This window comes from Gigantopelta aegis, chromosome 10 (assembly GCF_016097555.1).
Source record: "Gigantopelta aegis isolate Gae_Host chromosome 10, Gae_host_genome, whole genome shotgun sequence".
Taxonomy (NCBI): Eukaryota; Metazoa; Mollusca; class Gastropoda; order Neomphalida; family Peltospiridae; genus Gigantopelta; species Gigantopelta aegis.
The window spans coordinates 87,529,910-87,554,085 of NC_054708.1; the positions used below are offsets into that span (position 1 = coordinate 87,529,910).

At 37.2% G+C, this 24,176-nt stretch overlaps 1 protein-coding gene across 1 annotated transcript in view; it reads left to right on the top strand.

Annotated features, from left to right (window-relative positions):
* The window catches only part of LOC121384232, a 37,893-nt gene extending 14,330 nt beyond the window's left edge, over positions 1–23,563 (top strand). Inside the window, exons 3-15 of the mRNA XM_041514519.1 lie at positions 1,739–1,949; positions 2,613–2,671; positions 3,925–4,101; positions 5,202–5,333; positions 11,206–11,419; positions 12,062–12,151; positions 14,257–14,337; positions 16,022–16,211; positions 16,641–16,886; positions 17,704–17,856; positions 18,899–18,925; positions 19,608–20,198; positions 22,294–23,563. Coding sequence (XP_041370453.1) covers positions 1,739–1,949; positions 2,613–2,671; positions 3,925–4,101; positions 5,202–5,333; positions 11,206–11,419; positions 12,062–12,151; positions 14,257–14,337; positions 16,022–16,211; positions 16,641–16,886; positions 17,704–17,856; positions 18,899–18,925; positions 19,608–20,198; positions 22,294–22,853 — 2,731 coding nt within the window. The 3' untranslated portion in view covers positions 22,854–23,563. The remainder of the gene's footprint in view (positions 1–1,738; positions 1,950–2,612; positions 2,672–3,924; positions 4,102–5,201; positions 5,334–11,205; positions 11,420–12,061; positions 12,152–14,256; positions 14,338–16,021; positions 16,212–16,640; positions 16,887–17,703; positions 17,857–18,898; positions 18,926–19,607; positions 20,199–22,293) is intronic.
* The last annotated feature ends 613 nt before the right edge of the window (positions 23,564–24,176 follow it).

Genomic DNA, 24,176 nt, shown 5'->3' on the forward strand with positions numbered 1-24,176 from the left:
AGAATACCCAATAATTTACGTGAACGGGCGATTGGCATGCTTGATGCTGGCATGTCGACAGAAGACGCTGCAAGGCAGGTTGGGAGTTCCAGTCGAGCGATACTAAATCTTCGCGTAAGATTTCGAACGACAGGAAGCACCAACGACTTGCCACATCATGGACGTCCGCGTGTTACAACGCGTGGTCAAGACCGCTATATCATGAACACGCATTTGCGCAATCGATTCCAAACTGCCACTGCTACTTCTGCTAACACACCTGGGCTTCATAATAACCGAATCAGTGGGCAAACTGTTCGTAATCGTCTGCGGGAGAACGGTTTACATGCACGACGTTCTTACGTCGGATGCGTTTTAACACAACGTCATCGTCTAAATCGTCTTAATTGGGCACGTGTACACTCTCGTTGGATACGGTGACGCTGGAATACCGTTCTTTTTTCAGATGAATCCAGATTTTCTTTACAACGTGGTGATGGCAGGGTGCGCGTCTACCGTAGGAGAAATGAACACTATGCTGACTGTTGTGTCGGGGGTGGGGGTTGTGTCATGGTCTGGGCAGCCATTGCCCATGGTTATCGTTCACCACTAGTCGTCATTGATGGCAATTTAAATGCTCAACGTTACCGCAATGACATTCTCGCTCATCACATCATTCCTCTGTTCCATAACAATGCCAACATCTCGATTTTTCAGCATGATAATGCCACCTCTCATACAGCTAGAGACTGTGAATTTTCTTAGGACAAATAACATTGATTTCATTGACTGGCCCGCTAAAAGTCCTGATCTCAACCCCATCGAGCATGTCTGGGATAGTCTGGACAGACGATTGAGGCGTCGTCCCAACCCACCCGCTAACGTCAACGAACTTCGTCAAGCGCTCATTCAGGAATGGAACAATATTCCACAGGCAGAAATCAACACTTTAGTCAATTCTATGCGCCTGCGATGCACTGCAGTAGTCAATTCAAGAGGTTGTCATACCCGTTATTAAGTGGGTTGTTTTTTTTTTAACCCCTACCACACTTGGTCAAAATTTCTCCCAGTTTCTGTTAACCTATGGCCATGATTTTTGCACCAAACGATGCATCATGGAACACTCTTTAAACGCATATATAACAATTATTCCCCCGGTTTGTTTTCATCAAGTTATGTTCAAGCAAAGTTAGCGGAAGTTTCTTATTTTGTTCAGTATATATATAATTGTTTTGTATAGAAAACATAATTATGAGGTAAAATGGAGTTTTGGTTATTGCAAACATTAGGACCATAAGGATCACATACACAGACACCGATGTGCTCTATTAGCCTCAAACTTGTTAAGTAACAGCAAAGTCGGGATATTGTCTTTCAATGTGGACTATAACATATGTACCGGGATTCAGTGTGGACTATAAGACATGTACCGGGATGTAATTTGTAGAGTGAAGTGTGCACTGTGTGCTGCCATTAACAATTTATCAAATCAAACTGGCACTCTTGGTTTTGTCATTCAATGTTTTTGTTTTTTGTAAATGTTGGTCAGTTGCTTGATGTTTGTCACTACACGTGGACTAAGAAAAAGCAAAATATATGAATGTTAAGTTTATTATTCCATTGACCAACATATTTGTCCATAACCTGGGTGTGTTTAAACATGTATTGGTTACATCTGGAGTTTGCTTTCTCAACTAATGCTTTATATGATGCTCTAAAAATATTTTCCAATATTGTTTTTATTAATTTTATTTCACAGCATTAAAACTCCTGTTAAAATGGTCGCAGCCAATCAGGTGCCTAATTTGAAGTCTGGCATAGCTAAATCTGAATGCATTTCAAGTGAAGGTGAGATGAAGGCTGAACAAAGTGGAAAAATTAAAAAGACTGTGAACAAGGAGAAGCCTGCGCCGACTGATGAGAAATCTAATGATAAAGCTTTGATAAACAAGGATGTTCAGATTCAGCAGGTAGGACATTCATACACGTAGTACTCAAATTAGCAGGACTCTGTACTGCTGTGAATGACAGATTTTGGCTTGGAACTTTTATGAGCTGCAATCCCAAGATAACTATATTGCATAATTTTATGATTCTGATGGCATCAAAAAACAATATTGAAAAATGCATAAACTCTGTGCCTGACTAATTAAAGGAACTATCCTGAGTTTTTAGCCAAAGCAAGACTTCCATATGTCCCCCCCCCCCCCCCCCCCCCCCCCCCCAAAGAAACACACATCTTGCTTTTTCCTGTTTTTAATTTATAACACTATCATACTGTAACTATTTGAATTATAGAGCATTATAAAGATAAATATGTTTGGAGTGACCTTTAATAGAATTATTTCAAATTTCATTTGTCCATGGGAAGAAATAATAAATTTGTAGATATAAAATTATTTTTAACAAATGTTGATATTGAGATTCTGTGTCTAGAAATATATTGGTTTAAAGAGATATTTATATTTTAAGCTCGGAAATGTAAGTAAATTTTAAATTTAATAATGTAAAAATATTTTATTTCCTAAAGACCTTTTAAAACCTTTAGCATTACTCTTAGAATGCTTGTTTTTTTTGTACCAAATACATGTACATGTAACATTATTGTGACAGTCATGTATCTTGTTTTTCAGACTATAAATAATTACGTGGAAACTTTGCGTGGATTGGTGGAGCAGAAAAATCTCTTCAGGTATTACATATTACCTCACCTCAGTATAAACAGAACACGAAATAGAGCTTTAGATTGCGTCAAAGTCATGGTCAAGGCAAGGAATGTTGTGCCCAAAATATGTATACCCGATTATAATCGTGTCAGAATTAAGTACAAACATATTGATGTACAACTTGACCTCAAAACCACTGGAATGTTAAAGGAGAGGACAATTAAGGCATTTTCAACGATATATAATGCACATTATTGCTTAATATCAACACGTATAATCGTATAGTTAATTAATAAAATGGTTAAATATGACGGCTATTATATATAACGAGCGCAGCCATTTTGTACCATCTCAGTGAGTACACCCTCTGGCGAGCTGGTGGTTACGTAATATGTAACACGTAATGTCAGGAATGAGCCTTAGAACTAGAGAAACACAATCTACCTGGTTTTTGCAGGATGATAAATTGCAATGTTCTGTAATAATACACATCCCAGTAAGCCAGCAATAAGTATATCCAGCACTATATATATTATTTTTCAGTACAAAATAAAATACCATTGTCAAAGTGGCTACACAACAAGTCAAAACAATTAACAATGTTTTGCCCATGCATTAACCTATGTACTGAAATGATACACGGAGTGTTTCTTAGTTAATTGGTCTATGCTGTTAGTTGCTCCTACCTGAGATTCCTGATTGGCAGGTGTGTATTTGACGTCACTTTGCCCCAAGCTATCCCACCGGACGTCACAAAAACGAAACAAAATGGCTGCCCCCAGTTAGCAGGAATAATCATGTTTTTTTATTAACTCTAAAATTACGCGTTTTTCATTTGCTAAAGTGTCAGTATGTGTTGGTGGTCCAGGTATGCATCTTTCCAACACATAAGGCTCTTTTTTGAGTTGACCCTACCTTTAAGCCTTTCTTAAGATTAAAATAACTTGAAATGTTTTTCTGAATATTCACAACTCTTTAGTAGCTTTTAGCGACAGTACTGCATTAGAAAGACCTCAGTGTGCTCAGAACAGACAAAAAAACCCACCCATTGTGCCCAAGTTAGTGAAATCTAAATCCCAGATAGTATTTTTGGTAAAAACGCCAACTTTAGCTCTTACATTGTATGTGAAACTTTTGATCTTCCCAACATTTGTCACAAATATAAGCCTAATATTAATGAAGCATGGGTCATCTTTTTTTTCTTTTTTTTAAAATTAGAAATGATTTATATTTTCTCTTTTATTTCGGTAATGTTTCAGCTGGTTTCAATTTTATTTAGATGTCTTGATGTTCTGAAGAGAGTGGAAAACACTGCCCACCTAACTGGCCGTCCCGTAGACTTACCGGTCGACATTCAGATGGGTGTCCTGGAAATTAGTATCGACTATGGCTACACAGTGGGAGCGTTCCACATCATGAACAGACTTTATTCCAAGCCACATTTACTAACCACCGAGTAAGTTCATGTTCAGGAGTTTGAAATACGTCTTCTTTCACTTGTAACTATGGCTACACAGTGGGAGTGTTCCACATCATGAACAGGCTGTATTCCAAGCCACATTTACTAACCACCGAGTAAGTTCATGTTCAGGAGTTTGAAATACGTCTTCTTTCACTTGTAACTATGGCTGCACAGTGGGAGTGTTCCACATCATGAACAGGCTGTATTCCAAGCCACATTTACTAACCACCGAGTAAGTTCATGTTCAGGAGTTTGAAATACGTCTTCTTTCACTTGTAACTATGGCTACACAGTGGGAGCGTTCCACATCATGAACAGGCTCTATTCCAGGCCACATTTACTAACCACCGATTAAGTTCATGTTCACTAGTTTGAAATATGTCTTCTTCCATTTGTGACGGGGTCAATGCATTTTGAGTGTGTGCCATATTTTGGTGTTGTGAATTATCCAATGTTTGACGTCTGTTAGCCACAGATGGATCAATCATTGGGGTGTTACGGCAGGATGTAGCCCAGTGCTAAAATGCATGCTTGACATGCAATCAATCGGTTAAATTTCTAAAAAAAAAAATTAAGTACTTTTTCTATTAAATTTTATTACTTGTCATATCTAGTTTTTATGGGGGTTTTATTATATTTTCTAAAACTTATGTCCTTGTTTCTAGGAGGCGGGACATAGCCCAGTGGTAAGACACTCGCTCGATGCGCGGTCGGCATGGGATCGATCCCAGTCGGTGGGCCCATTGGGCTATTTCTCGTTCCAGCCAGTGCACCACAACTGGTATATCAAAGGCCGTGGTATGTACTACCCTATCTGTGGGATGGTGCATATAAAAGATCACTTGCTGCTGATCGAAAAGAGTAGCCCATGAAGTGGCGACAGCAGGTTTTCTCTCTCAATATCTGTGTGGTTCTTAACCATATGTCTGACGCCATATAACCGTAAATAAAATGTGTTGAATGCGTTGTTAAATTAAACATTTCTTCCTCTTTTCTTTTTTTCTTGTTTCTATATTAATTTTTTTTAGTACATTTTCCGTTAAATTTATTTGTTAAAATTACATTTTCTGTTCCTGTTATCTTGTAATTTGTAGGATCTGTAACCGAGTGTTGCGAATGTGTCATCCCTTCCGACGTGATCGTATCGCCGACCTGTACAAAATGTTTGACACAATGAGAGATCTGAACATCATGCCCAACATTGACTGTTTGGTTTCTCTCATCAGGTGAGCTGTAGTCATGGTTACACTGTTTTTACCCCAATACTAATGATACTTATAATCATACCTCATGGATGTGAGGTGTTTGTTTCTAAAATACTCAGTAATGAGTTAATACTGAATTGTTTTTAATATTCACTGTTTAAGGGAGATAATTTGACAAATATTTAAAAAAATAAAAATCAATCAAATTGTACTTTAATTAATAAAATAACAAAAAGAATAACTGTAAAGTAGTAAAATTAGATATATTATTTAACTATGTAGAATTTAAAAGCATTTATTTACAGTTTGTGTCGGGACGTAGCCTAGTGGTAAAGCACTCGCTTGATGCGGGGTCGGCCAGAGATCGATTGGGCCCATTGGACTATTTCTCACTCCATCTAGTGCACCACGACTGGTACATCAAAGGCCGTGACATGTACTATCCTGTCTGTGGGATGATTCATATAAAAGATCCCTTGCTACTAATGGAATAATTGTAGTGGGTTTCCTCTCTAAGACACTGTCAAAATTATCAAATGTTTGACATCCAATAGGCGATGATTAATAAATCGATGTGTTCTAGTTGTGTCGTTAAACAAAACAAACTTTATGTACAGTTTAAAACAGATGCTTTGTGAATAAAAATAGCCATCAAATCACATGCAAATTTCATGGGGGCCATTAATTTTGTTTGTCATTGCCAAGTAACATTAACTCAGTGTCGTAAAGTAAACAAATTATTGCAGTAAAAGTAAGAGTGACCTTTCTTATTGATAGAATTATATTTCCTGTTAAAGTAATGACTGAAAAAAACGCACTCTTGTGCAATGCATAGTTTAAAAAACATATTTAATTCACAGCAATGCCAAAACAACACAAGATTTTGTTTTCTCCATCAAGCGGTAAGCGAAGTAAATGTCGTTCTCCACGTCAGAGGGTTAAGAAAAATGAGGTCATTCATTTTTCTCACTATTTATTATTATTTGCAAATGGTATTTATGTCAGTCCAGTGTAACGTTCATAAAAAGCCGTTTAGTAGATTTAATTATTTACAGTAAATGCATGCGTTTAAACCATGCATGTGTTTAAACCATGCACACACATCATGTACTGAACCTAAAAGAAATGTAAATCATGCTATTGTTAATTCTAATTAGAATAGCTTTACTGATTACATATGCTCAATGTGTTAAATGATGTATCGGCCTGTAATTCTCATAAATTTCAATATGTGTTAATCCTAAATCTTTAAAAACTAAATTTAATGTTTATTATTTTAAATAATATTGGTGTTTCTTTTGGCATTCAGTATACTTTGCCCATATTTAAGACTTAAACACATCTAAAATAAACATGCGATTACCACATTTCATAGCTATTTTTGGTAATCTTTGAGAAATAAACTTCTGATTTATTTGTAATCTAACACATTTTATCCTGCAATCACTATGTACATTGGCAAGCTAGGATGACTAGAACATTTGTATATTTTCTGTCACTCACCCAAGGTATAGGTTACCTAATATTGGCTTGGCTTGACTTGACTTGACTATTTCAGACGAGATTTTCAATAAAGATACTCTTTAACTCATTTGTTTCAAGACAGTATATACAAACAGATACAAAACGTGTATATTTATTTATGAAATACGAGTTAAGAAATGCTTTTGAATGTGACAAAATGTAGGTAGAGTCTTACAAAGAATGACATCATGTATATTGTATGATGTCATACTACAAAGGTTGTGAGAGATTAATGGTACTCAATTTGTATAACTACAATATATATTGTAATGGCCCCACCTAAGGTGTGGATTACAGTTAAATTACAACTTATTATGGTAGTAATATTTATGGACACTGTTCTGTTGTTTAGTGCATCCAACAAAAATACGTTAACAGTGTTACATGTATTTGGACATCGTTCGTAGTAATTATTAATGGTTTATTTTACTAATTGACAAGGTACCTATATAGTATAAATGATTCTTACTTACAGATTGATTTCGCTAAGTTTCTACCGCATAGTTCTTTATTACTTCGGCATAAACGCCGGCATTCATTTAAGATTTACTTCCTTGTTTTGACAGCGACCGCCATGCTTACTAGCTGCGACAGGTCAAGGCAGCGCTAAGCAAAATAGTTATAAATAGAATTTATGAACTTTGACTAGCAGTAGACTTAATTGAACGATATAATGACATGAAATAACATTTAGATTTAATTTTTGTGATGAATTAGAAAAAATTAGTAATTTATCAGACGTACTTTTATCGTTGAGATTGTATTGTCATCAACTGTAGAAATATAAATATTTCCGTTACTGTTCGTTCAGTTGCTTTGAATAATCACTTGTGCTTAATACAAACTATTAGGCAACACGGATAGCAAAATGTATTATAGTTGGAATGTTAACTCCTTTTCAGCTGTACTTGCAGTTGTTAATTTAAAAATAAATTATTTTAAAATATTGATGTTTTGACATGGGACAGACCAGAATCAAATGGTTAACATTGTGTGTCGGAGTTGTAAATGATACATTTTTCAAATGTTAAAAAAACTTGGTAAACAGGAAGGCAGCCAATGAGCTAAAAATATTTTAAGATTCCTTGTATAAAAATACAACTATTTTAGCTCGACTGCCTCCTGGAATATTGCATTTACTATTTATAATTTATTATTTTCATTCATTTTGTACTTACCGTTAATGTATTATCGACTGGTGGCAGTGCTGATTGCGGCATCAGATCTTATTAAAGTGGGTGGTAGTTGGTGAGATAAAAAATACTGTTAGATTCCTGATATATAACTACCATTTTTCCTGTTCAACCGCCTTCTGAGATATTGCATTTTGCTATTGTAATTCCTGATTTGTAAAAGTAGATCCCATTTTTAGCTTGATCGCCATCTGCATTTTTCTTAAATTATCATTGGTCAGATGATGTCACGTGGTATACAGACCTGTCAACCTTTAGTCAAGAAAAAGCAGGTGGTGTGTGTTGAAAAAGCAGGAGATTTTGTGAAAAAGCAGATTTTTTAAATTAACACAATTTAACCCAAAATCGCAAGAATAAAAAAAATATATATATATTACAATAAGTTATATGAACACTACATAATGTCATATATACTTGTTAACCTTAGATCTTGGCATTTAAAAAAACCAAAAAACAAAAACACAATAAATTAATTAAAAATATATATTATTATTAATTTTTTTTGAAGTTTAAATATTATTATGATTTAATACATTTTTTTTTTTTTTAAATAACTCTTTTATCCAACAAGAAATTAAAAAATTAATTAGTACATTTACGGTATTACACTTAAAGGTTACATCATCATTTGTGGTTAGTGTAGCTAAGTACCTAAGACAAATTTATATAAATCTTGTACATTAATATTCAGTTTTTACTATTATGAGGAAGAGTGGCGTGGTACTTATTTAAAATCATTATAATGATGCAATAAAAAAGAAAGAAAGAAATGTTTTATTTAACGACGCACTCAACACATTTTATTTACGGTTATATGGCGTCAGACATATGGTTAAAGACCACACAGATTTTGGAGGAAACCTGCTGTAGCCACTTCATGGGCTACTCTTTCCGATTAGCAGCAAGGGATCTTTTATTTGCGCTTCCCACAGACAGGATAGCACAAACCATGGCCTTTGTTGAACCAGTTATGGATCACTGGTCGGTGCAAGTGGTTTACACCTACCCATTGAGTCTTGCGAAGCACTCACTCAGGGTTTGGAGTCGGTATCTGGATTAAAAATCCCATGCCTCGACTGGGATCCGAACCTAGTACCTACCAGCCTGTTGACCGATGGCCTAACCATGACGCCACCGAGGCCGGTCTAATGATGCAATAAATATTGTATTTCCATTAATCATAAGTAAAACCTCATTACGGACATCGTGTGAAATTTACCGGAATTATACCCATTTCCGTGATAACTTTACTTCAAACACAACATTTATTAATTGTACAAAAATAATCTCTTGAAGTGTACCCTTGTTACCAACATTTTACTGCACAAACATACAAACTTAACTGACACAAGTATGTTTATATAGCTAATTGGTCTTTTCGTTGTCTTGCTGTGACGTGATTTTAATGTGCATCGTGTGTATCGCTGTCAACTCTGGGCCAGTCTGGTACTTCAGATTCGTTACAGTTGCATTATATCATTATGTAATCTAGTGGGAAGACATTTTACAATTCAGAGCCGTTGTTAGAACTAAATTGGATAGTTATATATATATAGCACCACTGAATGGCAATACACAGCCTGTTAAATTAGTGGCAACACGCTTTGTAGCCATTATGATGATGACAAACATTATAATTTATAATAACACGTCATTTTATAAACTCCATGCGCTTTTTTAACAATATAAATATCCCACAGGTCTTACTTCGGCAAAGGTTAAACAGTCGGGATAATTCGGCCTGTTACATTCTTGGAAACCGAAAGTAGTCGACATTTTCCGAATGAGAATGAGTTACTTCCCTTGTGTTATTTTGGCAAAACGAGTGATTTTTTTTTTAATGCTTACAAAAATGTCATTTAACAGGAGAAAGTGTCTCCCGTGCAGGTGCTCGGAGATTTGATCAAATACAGGGAGACTCCTGTGGAATCCGGGAGGGTTGACAGGTCTGGTGGTATAGTAAATTTAGTATAAAAGCAAGTGACGTCAGATTGATGACTCTTTGGTTTCAGCCGTGACAGAGTCAGTTGGCTAAATTTAGACAACAAGAAGAACAAAGATAAAGATAAAATAAATATTTCCCAATTTCTTCAATATTTAAAGGTACATAATAGAAACAAATATAATTTATTCTTTTTAAAGATAAGAGTAATTACAAATTATTGTTATTATTCTTTACAAAAGAAAAACCCATTTATTTAAATGATCCAAAATAAATTAATCTTGATATTAAATTAAATTAATTTAATCTGCTGTGGCTCACTTATCTACTTCAATAGACTGAGAACAGTATTTTTTTTATCATGACAACACAGACAATATTTGAATAAAATATGTTTTTTTATTATTTACAAATACTGCATTGTTGATTTATTGAATCACTTTATATAATGAGAAGAAGAATCCGCTATGGCCGTTACAATATATTTATTTATATATTTGCAAAACTGGAATAAATAATGATTTTCGACTATTCCTCTTGGATTGCTAAGTTTTGCTGCATTAGCCATTCTAACCTTCGCAGGATTATCCTAAGGCAGTAAGCAATCATTCTCTTTTATATTCCAGAGCGTTAAGGGGCGAGGCATATGACAATGGTAAATCCTTGCTTGATGCATAGTCGGTTTGGGATTGATCTCCATTGGTGGCCCCCCTGCGTGTGCTGTAACCTCACCGTGGTGCAGGAGTGTAACATTCTCTTTGAGAATGGCCAGTACAGCACAAAATTGAAGTTTTGTGTAAAATTCAGTATCCGTAAAATTCTGTGATATTTGTGTTTTTGCACAGTTCTTTACACTGTTTTTGTTTAAGTCTTGAATTTTTATATTGATGTTGATCATCACTTTATTTATTTGCATTACCATAGTTTGACACCCAATAGCCGATGTATTTTTCGTGTTGGGGTGTCGTTAAACATTCATTCATTCATTCCATTGGTGGCCCATTGGGCTATTTCTAGTTCCATGACTGATATATCAAAGGCTGTGGTATGTGCTATCCTGTCTGTGGGATGGTACGTATACAAGATCCCTTGCTACTAATGGAAAAATGTAGTGAGTTTCCTCTTTAATGAGTATTTGTCAAAATTACCAAATGTTTGACATCCAATAGCCGATGATTAATACATCAGTGTGCTCGAGTGATGTCGTTAAATAAAACAAATTTGAACTTTGCAGAGCGTTTATTGAGAGCGAGAGCTGGGAAAAGGTGTGGGAGGTGTTGAAGTATGCAGCCGAGTGTTCGGAATTGATGATCCCGACCCGTGTCCAGGAGATGGCGCTGCAGGTGTGTCTCAACAAGCCCGAGCAGTATGCCACATTCGGCATCCAGTGGCTGCGCGGCATGCTGGGAGAACGCTTTGTCGAATATCTGCCCGACGTCAACCACAATGTGAGATCCTTTAGCTTTATTTCTGCTTGTGAGAATTTCATTTCGTTGCGTGAGGAAATCGGGGCTAATAGGGTTGAGGGTTTTTAGTTTTTTTAACTACTCAAATTTACTATTGTCCTAGATCATCTTAACTGATTACAGTTTATAAACTGTATGTAACAGAAAAATCAACGACCAGTGAGAGGATTCAAACCACAGACAAGCACTCTACCAACTGAACTAATAGGGAAATTCCCGCTAGCTACTGCCAGTAGGAGCACTTCATACTAACACAACTACATGTATTGAACAACTAACCAAGGTGACATAACACGATGTTGGCTGTTATATTAATTATTTTTTAAAGTATGGCACTGTTGGAGAAAAGCAAACAGCTCTATCTCCTGAACACAGTGAGGTGTATAATTGTAAGCCCAAGAAGTAGATTGTGGCCATAGCAGCAGTTGCCAGCTGCCTTCTATGAAAAACCCTGCTACAGTAAAACAAGTAAAACTACAGTCTTGGTAAACTGCTTTGCTTTCAGCTACTTCGATGGAGATAAAAAAAACACTGGTTGAATTAAAGAAGTGAATGAGCATCGTGCAAACAAAGCAATTGCTCTCAGAGTTTTGCAGTTGCTGACTTCTGTTGTTTGATTTTCAGATTTTAGTCGACCTGGCTGAGATGTGTATCGGCCATCATGAACGTGACGCAGCCGTTCAACTGAAGTCAGCCGTTTCCCCAACATTGACGGTAAGATCATGGCAGGTTTATTATGTTACTGTTTCTTTGGTAAATGGTATGTAATAATGCCCATATCTGAAGTCTGAAATTGTATTAATTCACCACAACAGTCAAACAGTCGGTCTGACCTGACAATGATGATGAGGCCTACATTTATAAAACACTACAGTTTCATACCCCACCTGCCCTGAGGATAAAAGCTCACCCCTTTTTCTTTTATTAGTTCTCCACTGGTCCAGCCTGGGGGGACTATAATTTTCATCTCCGTCCTTCTGTCTGTCCGTCCATCTGTTCCACATATAGTTTTCCGGGTGGGTTTTTTTCACAATGTCTTGAGATATTGAGCTAAAATTTTGTGTAGAGCTTTATCATGTACAGTTACAGATCAAGTTTGACTGTCGATTCACCCAGTTTTCACTTGAGTTATGGCTGTTAGGAGATAAGAAGATTTGTTTGACTCGATAGAGGATATGTATTGTTTTTAGCAGTACTCTCTGAAAGAAAGAAATGTTTTATTTAACGACGCACTCAACACATTTTATTTACGGTTATATGGCGTCAGACATATGGTTACGGACCGCACAGATTTTGAGAGGAAACCCGCTGTCGCCACTTAATGGGCTACTCTTTCCGATTAGCAGCAAGGGATCTTTTAGGCACAGGCAGGATAGCACAAACCATGGCCTTTGTTGAACCAGTTATGGATCACTGGTCAGTGCAAGTGGTTTATACCTACCCATTGAGCCTTGCGGAGCACTCACTCAGGGTTTGGAGTTGGTATCTGGATTAAAAATCCCATGCCTCGACTGGGATCAGAAACCAGCCTGTTGACCGATGGCGTAACCATGACGCCACCGAGGCTGGTCAGTACTCTCTGAATGCTTCTTTCATATGTGGTTTAAAGGAAGGGACAATCAAGGCATTTGACCTGGTATGCATATTCAACGATATATAATGCACATTATTGCTTAATATCAACAAGTATAATCGTATAGTTAATTAATAAAACGGTTAAATGTGACGGCTATTATATATAATGGGCGCAGCCATTTTGTATCATCCCAGTGAATACGCCCCCTGGCGAGCTGGTGGTTACGTAATACCTAACGTGTCACGTCAGGAATTAGTCTTCGAACTGAAGAAACAAAACATACCTGATTTATGTAGATGCATCGCAATATTCTGTAATAATAGTCATCCCAGTAAACCAGCAACAATTATATATTATTTTTAATACAAAATAAACCACCATTGTCAAAGTGTTGAAATAACTGTATTATGGTTTGTACATAAATTAACCCACGTACTGAAATAATAATCGGAGTATTTTCTTAGTTCTTTCCGTGGCCTGTACCTGTAGTTCCTGATTGGCAGGTGTATATTTAGACGGTCCCCAGACACTGTGTCTAGACACTAAAAAGACGTGCCTCTTTTATTAAGATCACAGGGTATTGTGTGTTAACCGCACGGACACCCCTCTAATCGTAATCGATCAGCCTTTTGCTTTATTACTGTAAGTAATTCTGTAAAACCCTTGATTAAGTAGACTTTCCCATCTAAAATCACAAAACTGACCAATTATGTAGTCCCAAAGAAAAGAAAATTATCACTTGGGTATCGTGAGTGGTCGTTTTTGCTCGAACATAACATACCAATAGGCCTAGTAATATGCATTTTTTTCTTTGGATTTTTAAAAAAAGAAAAATACTATAACTCCATTTTGTTCTATTGATGCAAATTGAAATATATTTAGTTAAATAGTTTATTATACTATCAAGTCATTTATGTTATTTTACAAGTCAGGTTGATGAAAGCGAAGCGCCTTGTTGTAAATTAGAGCATTTGTTTACACTGTGCATAGAGCAGATGGACGGAGCTGACGTCACTTCACCCTAAGCTATACCACCGGACGTCATGAAACAAAATGGCTGCCCCCAGTTAGCAGGAATAATCATGTTTTTTTATTAACTCTAAAATTACGCATTTTTCATTTGTTAAAGTGTCAGTATGTGTTGGTGGTCTGGGTATGCATCTTTCCAACACATAAATATCTTTTTTGAGTTTACTCTGCCTTTAAGAAACATTATAAACTGTCCATCTTATTTATTCTTTAGATCTGTATTGGCTTTGAAGATGAGGAAGACATTTGTCCAGTGTATAGTGATGAGTTGAAAGCATTTGCTGTCAGAATAAAGGTAATTTAGCATTAGGTATTCTATTTGCTGTCAGAATAAAGGTAATCTAACATTAGCTATTCTATTTGCTGTCAGAATAAAGATAATTTAAGGTTGACGACAGTCACTTTTCGCACCCTTGTTTTGGCTTGGTACACAATAAATAAAACATATCCAATGGTAATTTTTTGATGTAGATATATTTGACAAAAAGTATGTTTTATTTCTTTCTTTCTTTTAAAACTTAAATTTAATATTTTGTCCAGAATTATGAAAAATAAAAACATACCGACCTGTAAACAGCATTGTCTGCTTGTTATAGAATTTTGACTGCTGTCCAGGTTAGTAGACCAGTTTTTATTTTAATCTGGCTAAACATTGTAATAATATAGCTAATTTTGAATTTGAATGACGTTAGTATTCCAATGATGTCACTTTGCATCTCCTTACAATAACTATAAACTGAATACACAAAGTTTCCATTTTAAGAATGCTGAAAAAATTCCAATTCAAAATTGCTATTGAAATTGTTTTTGTTTTTAACATTACTAATGCACCTGAATGTGTTTGAAGAAAATCTTGTGAATAAAAAATGGTACCTTTTACAAAATATGGATTTCAAGGGAAATTATGGTAAGATATGTTATATGTACGAAGCCAAAACAAGGTACGAAGAGTGACCATCGTCAACCTTAGCATTAGCTTTTCTATTTGCTGTCAGAGTAAATGTATTCTAGCATCAGCTTTTCTAGACTGGGAAGTAAGTAAGCTGTATTTATCTTAAATTTTATAGTTTTAGTGATCAATAAAAAGGTCCAGATGTGCACTTTACAAAATGTGATTTCTGTTTGCATTACACTGGTTAATTTGTGTTTAATTTCCAGGGTGGGATTAAGTTCACTTGGTAGTTGTCCAAGGTGCTTGGGTCAGAGGATTGAACTGCCTCGACAGATTCATTGAGTTTTAGCTATTTTACCGTCAGTGGAGCTTTTTTAATACCGATTTGTCTGGCATCTGTCCATCGACAGTTTTGTTTGCATTGTTTTGGTACAATGTTCCTCTGGGGCACCCTTCACAAACTAATAGAAAGATATTTAGAAATTTTTATTAAATGTTTTATTAAATTTAAATTGAAAATTTAAAAGTCATCCTAGTTTTGATCCGATAGTTCTGAAACATGGTATTATGATTCTCCAGGACAGTCTTCACAATCCAATAGAGAAATGTTTAGGAAATGTTTAATTTGTGAATTTGTTCTTAAATTTAAACGTTTTAAATAGACATTAAATTTAACATTGAAAATTTAAAGGTCTACCTTCTAGACTTTTGATCGAATAGTTCTGAAACGTGGTACTATGATTCTCTGGGGCAGTCTTCGCCAACTCAGATTTATATTGGAATTTATAAAAAATTATTTAGTTTTATTAATTTAAATAAAAATGTAACATTAAAATTGTTCACGTTCTGTTTTGTCCTAGAGTTTTAAATAGAACATTTACATCTACTATGACATTCAGTAGTGGAGCTTTTCTAATACCGATTTGTCTGGTGTCTGTCTGAAATTTGTCCGTCAACTTTTCCTTTGAAGTCTTTCTTCTTATAGAGTTTGGATTGTATTGTTCTAAAACTTGGTACAATGATTTTCTGGGGCAATCTCCACAAACTAATAGAGAGATATGTTGTAAATTTAGAACGTGTGTTTCAGGGTTGTGGTCTGACTGAGAACTGGAGATACCTGGCTCAGACGTTTATTGATGTGTGCGCCAGCTTCACTGTGAACAACAGACAGCTCTTACAGATATACTGTGATGTGCTGCTCCACTCAAAAAGTACCCAGCAAATAGTTTATTCTTTCACAGAATTTCTTCGGGATGTGGTAAAGGAGTTTGAAAGAGGTTAGATATTTGTTACTTGTTGGGTTAAGTATTGTTAATTTCTTTTCAACTTCACCTATCCTAAAACAAATGCATATTCTCCTATCAATTTGGTTTTATGTTAGTCTGTTAATTAAATTACTGTCTCGCCTTTATAAGTGAAAACGAGAGATATAGGTATTCATTTTCTGGTGACGAAGGCGTTTAGGTAAGTTTTTCAGAAACTATCAGTTCTAGGTCATTGAAACTTGGTATATAGTTGCACTTATGTCATTGAAACTAGGTTTATGGTTACACTTATGGATGTTCCATCTCGGTTCATCTCGGTGCACCATAAACATATGGTAGGCAAGACATTTTATTCTGCGTAATTGTTATAGGTAAATATTTCTGAACATTAATGGTAGCTGAGGTTGGCAACACTGATGATTCCCAATGTGTAATTTTCAGATCGTCACGACAACCCTCATGTTACACTGGACTATTCCACTATTGGTCAGATTGGTCGGAGTCTGCTGTTTCATTGTTACCATGGTAACAATCTGAGTCACTGCTACACGCTTCTCTCAAAGTTACTCGAATTCAAGTTGCCTTGTCGCAGTCGAAATCCAGCCGTAGACCAGCAGTTTCTCACAGTCGCCATGGAAACCTGTATTCACATGGATGAATGTCGCCTCTGTGTCCAGATATTTGAAGGTTTTTCTTTTGGTTTTTGTTTGTTGTGTTTTTATGTTTATCGGCTCCATATATTATCTCGGTGGATTGGTTATAGTGGGTCTATTTTTACTTTTTGAAGAAAAATTAATTTTGGTACTGTTATTTTTAGTTGGTATGCATCATTGGGTTTTTATTGATATAATTTCACAGCTTTTACACCATGATTTAATATTTAAAATATCTGTATTGATGTTATAATTCACTTTTCAGATAGGCCAATAGCCGATATATTTTTCGTGCTTACATATCACTAAACAATGAATAATTGATAATGAAAACTGGGGCCAGGATCTAGCTCCATCAGTAGAGTAGTTGGAGGTGCCAGTTGTAGGATTGAACTCCCTCCACACACACACACACTGGTATACCACAACTGGTATACCAAATGTCATGTTACGTGCTGTTCTGTGTGTGGGAAAGTTCATATAAATTAACCCTTGCTGTCAATGGACAAATGTAGCATTGGGATGGGGTTTGAAATTTTATTCAGATAAAGTGTTCTTGAAAAGAGAAACCGTCCTCTGTAGTATAACAATTGAGCTATCAGACCTATGGCTGGTAGGTACTGAGCTCTCATCCCAGTACCAGCTCCGACTAAAAGTGAGTTTTAACTTGTCATTGAGGTGGTTTATGACCACTACACCAACTTCTCTCTCACTAACAACTAAGCAGTAACCCACTGCACTAGAAGAGCCCAGACAGTTGAGGTGTGTGTTAAAGGCAGCAGGCTTGAACCGTAATGGAATATGAGCATGGAAATGAAGGTAAACAAAGAGAAACTGTTCTTCAATTGCAGGCTTCAACTGGCAAGCCGAGAACATGGCGAGCGTTGATGATCTCAGCAGATTCCTCTTCCTTGTTATGAAGCTGCTCAACCAGTTCCTCGTCAGAGGTGATTGTAAGAGTGCCGCCAGGATCCTGTCTCTCATCCTCTGTCAGAAGGAAGTCTGTACGTATAGTGTCTGTCATTTGTCTGTATATATTAGTCTCTGTAAGAGTGCCACCAGGATCCTGTCTCACATCCTCTGTCAGAAGGAAGTCTATGTATAGTGTCTGTCATTTGTCTGTATATATTAGTCTCTGTAAGAGTGCCGCCAGGATCCTGTCTCTCATCCTCTGTCAGAAGGAAGTCTGTATGTATAGTGTCTGTCATTTGTCTGTATATATTAGTCTCTGTAAGAGTGCCTTCAGGATCCTGTCTCTCATCCTCTGTCGGAAGTCTGTATGTATAGTGTCTGTCATTTGTCTGTATATATTAGTCTCTGTAAGAGTTCCGCCAGGATCCTGTCTCTCATCCTCTGTCAGAAGGAAGTCTGTATGTATAGTGTCTGTCATTTGTCTGTATATATTAGTCTCTGTAAGAGTTCCGCCAGGATCCTGTCTCTCATCCTCTGTCGGAAGTCTGTATGTATAGTGTCTGTCATTTGTCTGTATATATTAGTCTCTGTAAGAGTGCCGCCAGGATCCTGTCTCTCATTCTCTGTCAGAAGGAAGTCTGTATGTATAGTGTGTGTCTTTTGTATACATTAGTCTCTGTAAGAGTGCCGCCAGGATCCTGTCTCTCATCCTCTGTCAGAAGGAAGTCTGTACTTATAGTGTCTCTCATTTGTATATATTGGTCTCTGTAAGAGTTCTGCCAGGATCCTGTCTCACATCCTCTGTCAGAAGGAAGTTTGTACGTATAGTGTCTGTCATTTGTCTGTATATATTAGTCTCTGTAAGAGTTCCGCCAGGATCCTGTCTTACATCCTGTCAGAAGGAAGTCTGTACGTATAGTGTCTCTCATTTGTCTGTACGTATTGGAGTCTGTACATAATACTGTCATCTGTCTGTACATACTTCTGTATCTTATACCTCCACAACCACTCCAGTCGTACATTAAATTTGGTCTCAAGTACAATGTGTTTCCTTATTTCACTTTTCACATCAGTGTATATATGTGGTAGCTTATTTTATATCAGTTGTCTGAGTTTCCATTTTTCAATTTGCAGGTGAGACAAGTATCATGTCAGAACCAGGTAAATAGTTTGCTTTGTTCTTCAACATCTTTTACATGTAACCTCTGCAGGCTAATGATTGTTCGAACACTATAGTTGATTTATGTTTATTTGACTAAGTCCTATTTCGCAATAGCCCACAAACACAAGGTATTGCACTTCGTGCTGAATGGTACAAAGATGAAATATAGGTGTTACCTTTCTGATGGTGGTTGCATCAGTCCTTGTGTTTAGCTTGACGTTAATTTGTTGTTTAGCTCCATTTCTCACAATCTATAAATCCTTGATCATTTGAACAAGTTGAAAGTTTGTTCAACATGTATGAATTGAATATACACAGGTGCAACTATGACCAACACCATATCTGTAGGAAAAACAGTTAATTGTGCAGAATCCTTTTGATTGGCCTAGATTGCCATTCATTTGTTATAATAATCACTTTGTCAGACATTTATTGCAGGCTTTTTTGGTCCACATTTTCCCTAATTTTGCACTAATGTTTTCAACAATGTTAATCATTATTTGATATTTCCATATGTTTAATTCTATTGTTTGTTGGTTTTACAGTAAGACATAACAGTGGTATTTCTACTGTTTTTCATTGTTGATTCCTATTTCTTTGTTTGACACACAGTGGTTAGATTTTATTTGTTAATTTATTCATCATCCACACTTTCATTTGTTCATTTACTTGTTCTTTCAGAATTCACCAGTCTTCAGAATAACCTGATCTGCAAGGCGGTGAACATGGGAGACATGGTGTCGGCCGTCAAGATGTTCAACCTCCACGTGTCTGCATTCTGCATGCAGTCACTGGAGACCCAGACACTGCGCCTGCTCGTCGTATCGTGCGCCGAGACCGGCCTGGTCGCAGAGGCGCGCCACATCTTCAACCAGTGCAAGAAGCTGAGCATCTACAGCCGGCCGAGCGTGGTGGAGGTGCCGCGCGAACTGCGTCTGTCCAGCCGGCTGACCCCGGCCGAGGTGCTGCTGGTGATCGAGGACTTCCTCCAGGAAATCTACGGCTACCTGTGCTCACAGACGCTTGACGGCCGTACGCTCACCTGGCAGGAGCTGGAGCTGTCGCTGAAGATGGTCATGTACGGGACGGAGATCGTGGACGACCCATACCTGTCGGTGTTCCCGCGGTCTGTGCCCGCCGCTCAGAACATGGTGCTGTCGATCGTCAGACAGGACCTTGAGCCTCCTCTCGCTGCCACAGTCGTCACGCTCGGTCTCATCGAGATCAACTGCAACACGCTGCAGATTTACCTGCAGGCTCTCGATCACAAAGGTAGGTTAGGTGTCCTCCTGATTAGATATGTGGACGGTTATTGGCCTCGATCACAAAGGTAGGTTAGGTGTCCTCCTGATTAGATATGTGGACGGTTATTGGCCTCGATCACAAAGGTAGGTTAGGTGTCCTCCTGATTAGATATGTGGACGGTTATTGGCCTCGATCACAAAGGTAGGTTAGGTGTACTGGTTAGGTATGTGGACAGTTGTTGGCCTCGATCACAAAGGTCCTCGTGGTTAAGTATGTGGACGGTTATTGGCCTCGATCACAAACGTAGGTTAGGTGTCCTCCTGGTTAAGTATGTGGACGGTTGTTGGCCTCGATCACAAAGGTAGGTTAGGTGTCCTCCTGGTTAGGTATGTGGATGGTTGTTGGCCTCGATCACAAAGGTAGGTTAGGTGTCCTCCTGGTTAGGTATGTGGACGGTTGTTGGCCTAAGGTTGGTTAGGTGTTCTCGTGGTTAGGTATGTAGATGGTTGTTGGCATTTTTGTAACTGATCATATTGTACACTGGGTGGGAGAGAGTAAATTGCAATTAATGTTTTTAAAACTTAAAGAAATGTTAATAAAAATATTGACATATCAGGCCAAATTTACAAAGCCTGTCTATGTCTTACACACGTGTGTAAGTGCAGACATTTACAATGCTTAAACACCTGTCTATGTCTTACACACATGTGTAACTGCTAAAACACCTGTCTATGTCTTACACATGTGTGTAACTGCAGACATTTACAATGCTTAAACACCTGTCTGTCTTACACACGTGTGTAACTACAGACATTTACAATGCTAAAACACCTGTCTATGTCTTACACACGTGTGTAACCACAGACATTTACAATGCTAAAACACCTGTCTATGTCTTACACACATGTGTAACCACAGACATTTACAATGCTAAAACACCTGTCTATGTCTTACACACACGTGTAACCACAGACATTTACAATGCCAAAACACCTGTCTATGTCTTACACATGCGTGCAACTACAGACATTTACAATGCTAAAACACCTGTGTTTAAGAAAAACAGGCATCGTAAATTCGGCCCATTACTTTTAGGAGAGTGTTTTACTTTGTGGACACTGCTTAAAGTTGACATTTATGAACTGCTGCTTATAGTCATGCCACAGTATAGTTCAGGGAGAGGATTGCATTAGGTTTTTGTACCTTCAGCAGCATTTTTCTTTATGTAGCCTAAAGCAAGTAATCGTGAAGGTACAACAGATAATTAATATAAGCAAAACCAAAACCTTTTAGTCATATTTTGTTTAATGTCAATGCAGCAAAAGTGATGACAGCTGATAATAACTGGGCTTTACAAGTGACCAAGAGGGGCACACCAAGTTGTTTGTCTGTTCTCAGCACAGTGAAGTATTTTAGTGGTGTTTACAATGACATTACTGCACTTAAAAGACTGTATTCGAAAGTAACAACCCTGCTTTCTTATTTGCTCCAAGTTTTGTCATTATTGTGTTATAACAACTACTGTTTAAAAATATGTGTCACCTGAACGATGTTTGCAACAAGCTGTGAGGCAGTACTGTTTAAGTTAGAGAATATGCAACAAGCTGTGAGGCAGTACTGTTTAAGTTAGAGAATATGCAACAAGCTCTGAGGCAGTACTGTTTAACTGATTTTATTCTTTGCAAGCCTTTGGCTCTATTCATATGAGCATCGCAAGCCTTTGGCAAGTGAAGGACAATATTACCTCAAGAATGCAAAACAGTATTGCTAAGTAGCAAATTGGGTATTTTGTTTATTACTCATCGTTAATCTGATATCATTTCCTTGAAGATTTTCAAACAATATTGAAATGTACAGGTTAGTCAAGCTGAGAACAAGAGATGATGAAACATCATCGCAGTGACGCATCACACAAACATCCCCCACATACACCAGAATTCAACAAATGAATGAATGAATGTTTAACGACACCCCAGCACAAAAATAGAGATCGGTTATTGGGTGTCAGTACACAGGAAGTTTATTTCAGTGCATATGTTGGTGGGGTTTTTTAAATAATGAAATGTATTATAATTTTAAATTAATTTATTTTTACTTTTTCTTTACTTTACTTTACATTCAGGTAATCGACAAGGTTTGCATTTCACAAGATTGTCTTACCTTGGGGCACCCCCCATAGCACCGATGGACCAGGACATTTCAAAGTTTCGGTACGACCAGAGAATCGTGGGTGCCAGACCAGTCACACGAGGTGCAATTCTACCCCATCAGCGATTTGGAATAACCAGACCACCAAACCCCAGTGCAGTGTTGAGAGGACGAGGAACTGGTACCAGTCTGTCACACTCGCACACATACCCACCACCCTTTGAGACCATGACCTTTCCTAACCCACCCCCGTCAAACCCGCCGCCCTTTGAGGCGATGACCTTTCCAAACCCACCACTGTCAAAACCGTTACTACATCTACCTGACTTGATGCAGGAAATGGTTTTACCTCCCAACAGGTTTGATGTTGTCAGTTCTTCTGGCGCCTGTCCTCCTCGGATGGCAGGCGGTCCTCGGCCTCAGATGGCGGGGCGTGACGCGCGACTAGAGAGACCGGTGATACAGTCGCAGCAGAGACCACCGAGAGGCAGGGGGATGTGGGGAAAGAAAAATACACCAAGAAACACACAGTAAACTCCTAACACAGCTTGTCAAGAGATTAGAAATAGGTATAAAAACAAATAGTAGAAATATGTTACATAAATACCCATTTTAGCTTTTTTGAGAAGTGTAAAAAATAACATCAGCAATTATGTGTAACATAAATACCCCAACTCAGCTGGTTGAACAAAAGTACATCAAAAAAAGAATGACAGAAATGATACGATGTAAATGCAGCTGATGGAGATTAAAAATGTATCATGAAATGAAGTAGAAAAATGAGATGCTGAATTGAATACCAAGTAAAGTAGCTAAAACAAAGAGATTCTTTGAGTGTTTAGGACAAAAACTATTTTAATTGGCTAGCTAAATTCAAGTATTTCAGAGTCAAACAAAATGCAACTTTGAAGAAGCTTCTTGGCTAATTTACTACCAAATGTATTCTAACATGCATTCATATCTGTTGGAACAAAGCTTAAACAATCAAAATGGACCAGTATTAAGTATTTTTAGTATTCAAGCATTTAAAATAAACCAACCGTATTCAGTTTTAATACCAGTGCATGCCATTCTTCATTATTAATTGGCCATAACTGCTAGTTTTAGGTCACATACAAATGTGGGGGCGAGACGTAGCCCAGTGGTAAAGCGCTCGCTCAACACGCGGTCGGTGTAGGATCGATCCCCATCAGTGGGCCCATTGGGCTATTTCTCGTTCCAGCCAGTGCACCACAACTGGTATATCAAAAGCCATGGTATGTACTACCCTGTCTGTGGGATGGTGCATATAAAAGAACCCTTGCTGCTAATCGAAAAGAGTAGCCAATGAAGTGGCGACAGCAGGTTTTCTCTCAATATCTGTGTGGTCCTTAACCATATGTCTGATGCCATATAACCGTAAATAAAATGTGTTGACAGTTGTTAAATAAAAAAATTCTTTCTTTCTTTCATGCAAATGTGTTATTTACACATTTAACTTTCCACTCTGTGTTGTGTTACAAAGTTTTACAGATTCACGATGGGCTTGTATGTTGCATTATGATAGTTGATGGGTTAAAATGCTGATCAAAATCATACCCAGTGGTTAGTTTCTTTATTTACCTATTATACATATGATTAATCAAAAGCACTGAAATGAAAACAATATTAGGATTTTGATGACGTATTATCACATACAAACAGCATGCATGATATCCATCAATAAGTTCCAAAAATTGTCATGTGTAGATAAAACATTTTCATTTTGACATAAAAAATCCATACTTTAAAGCAGAATATATTCATTTCAACTTATTTTCATGCTTATATCAAGAACACTGTCAGCGGCATACACCTCAGCTATCTGGGCTGTCTGTC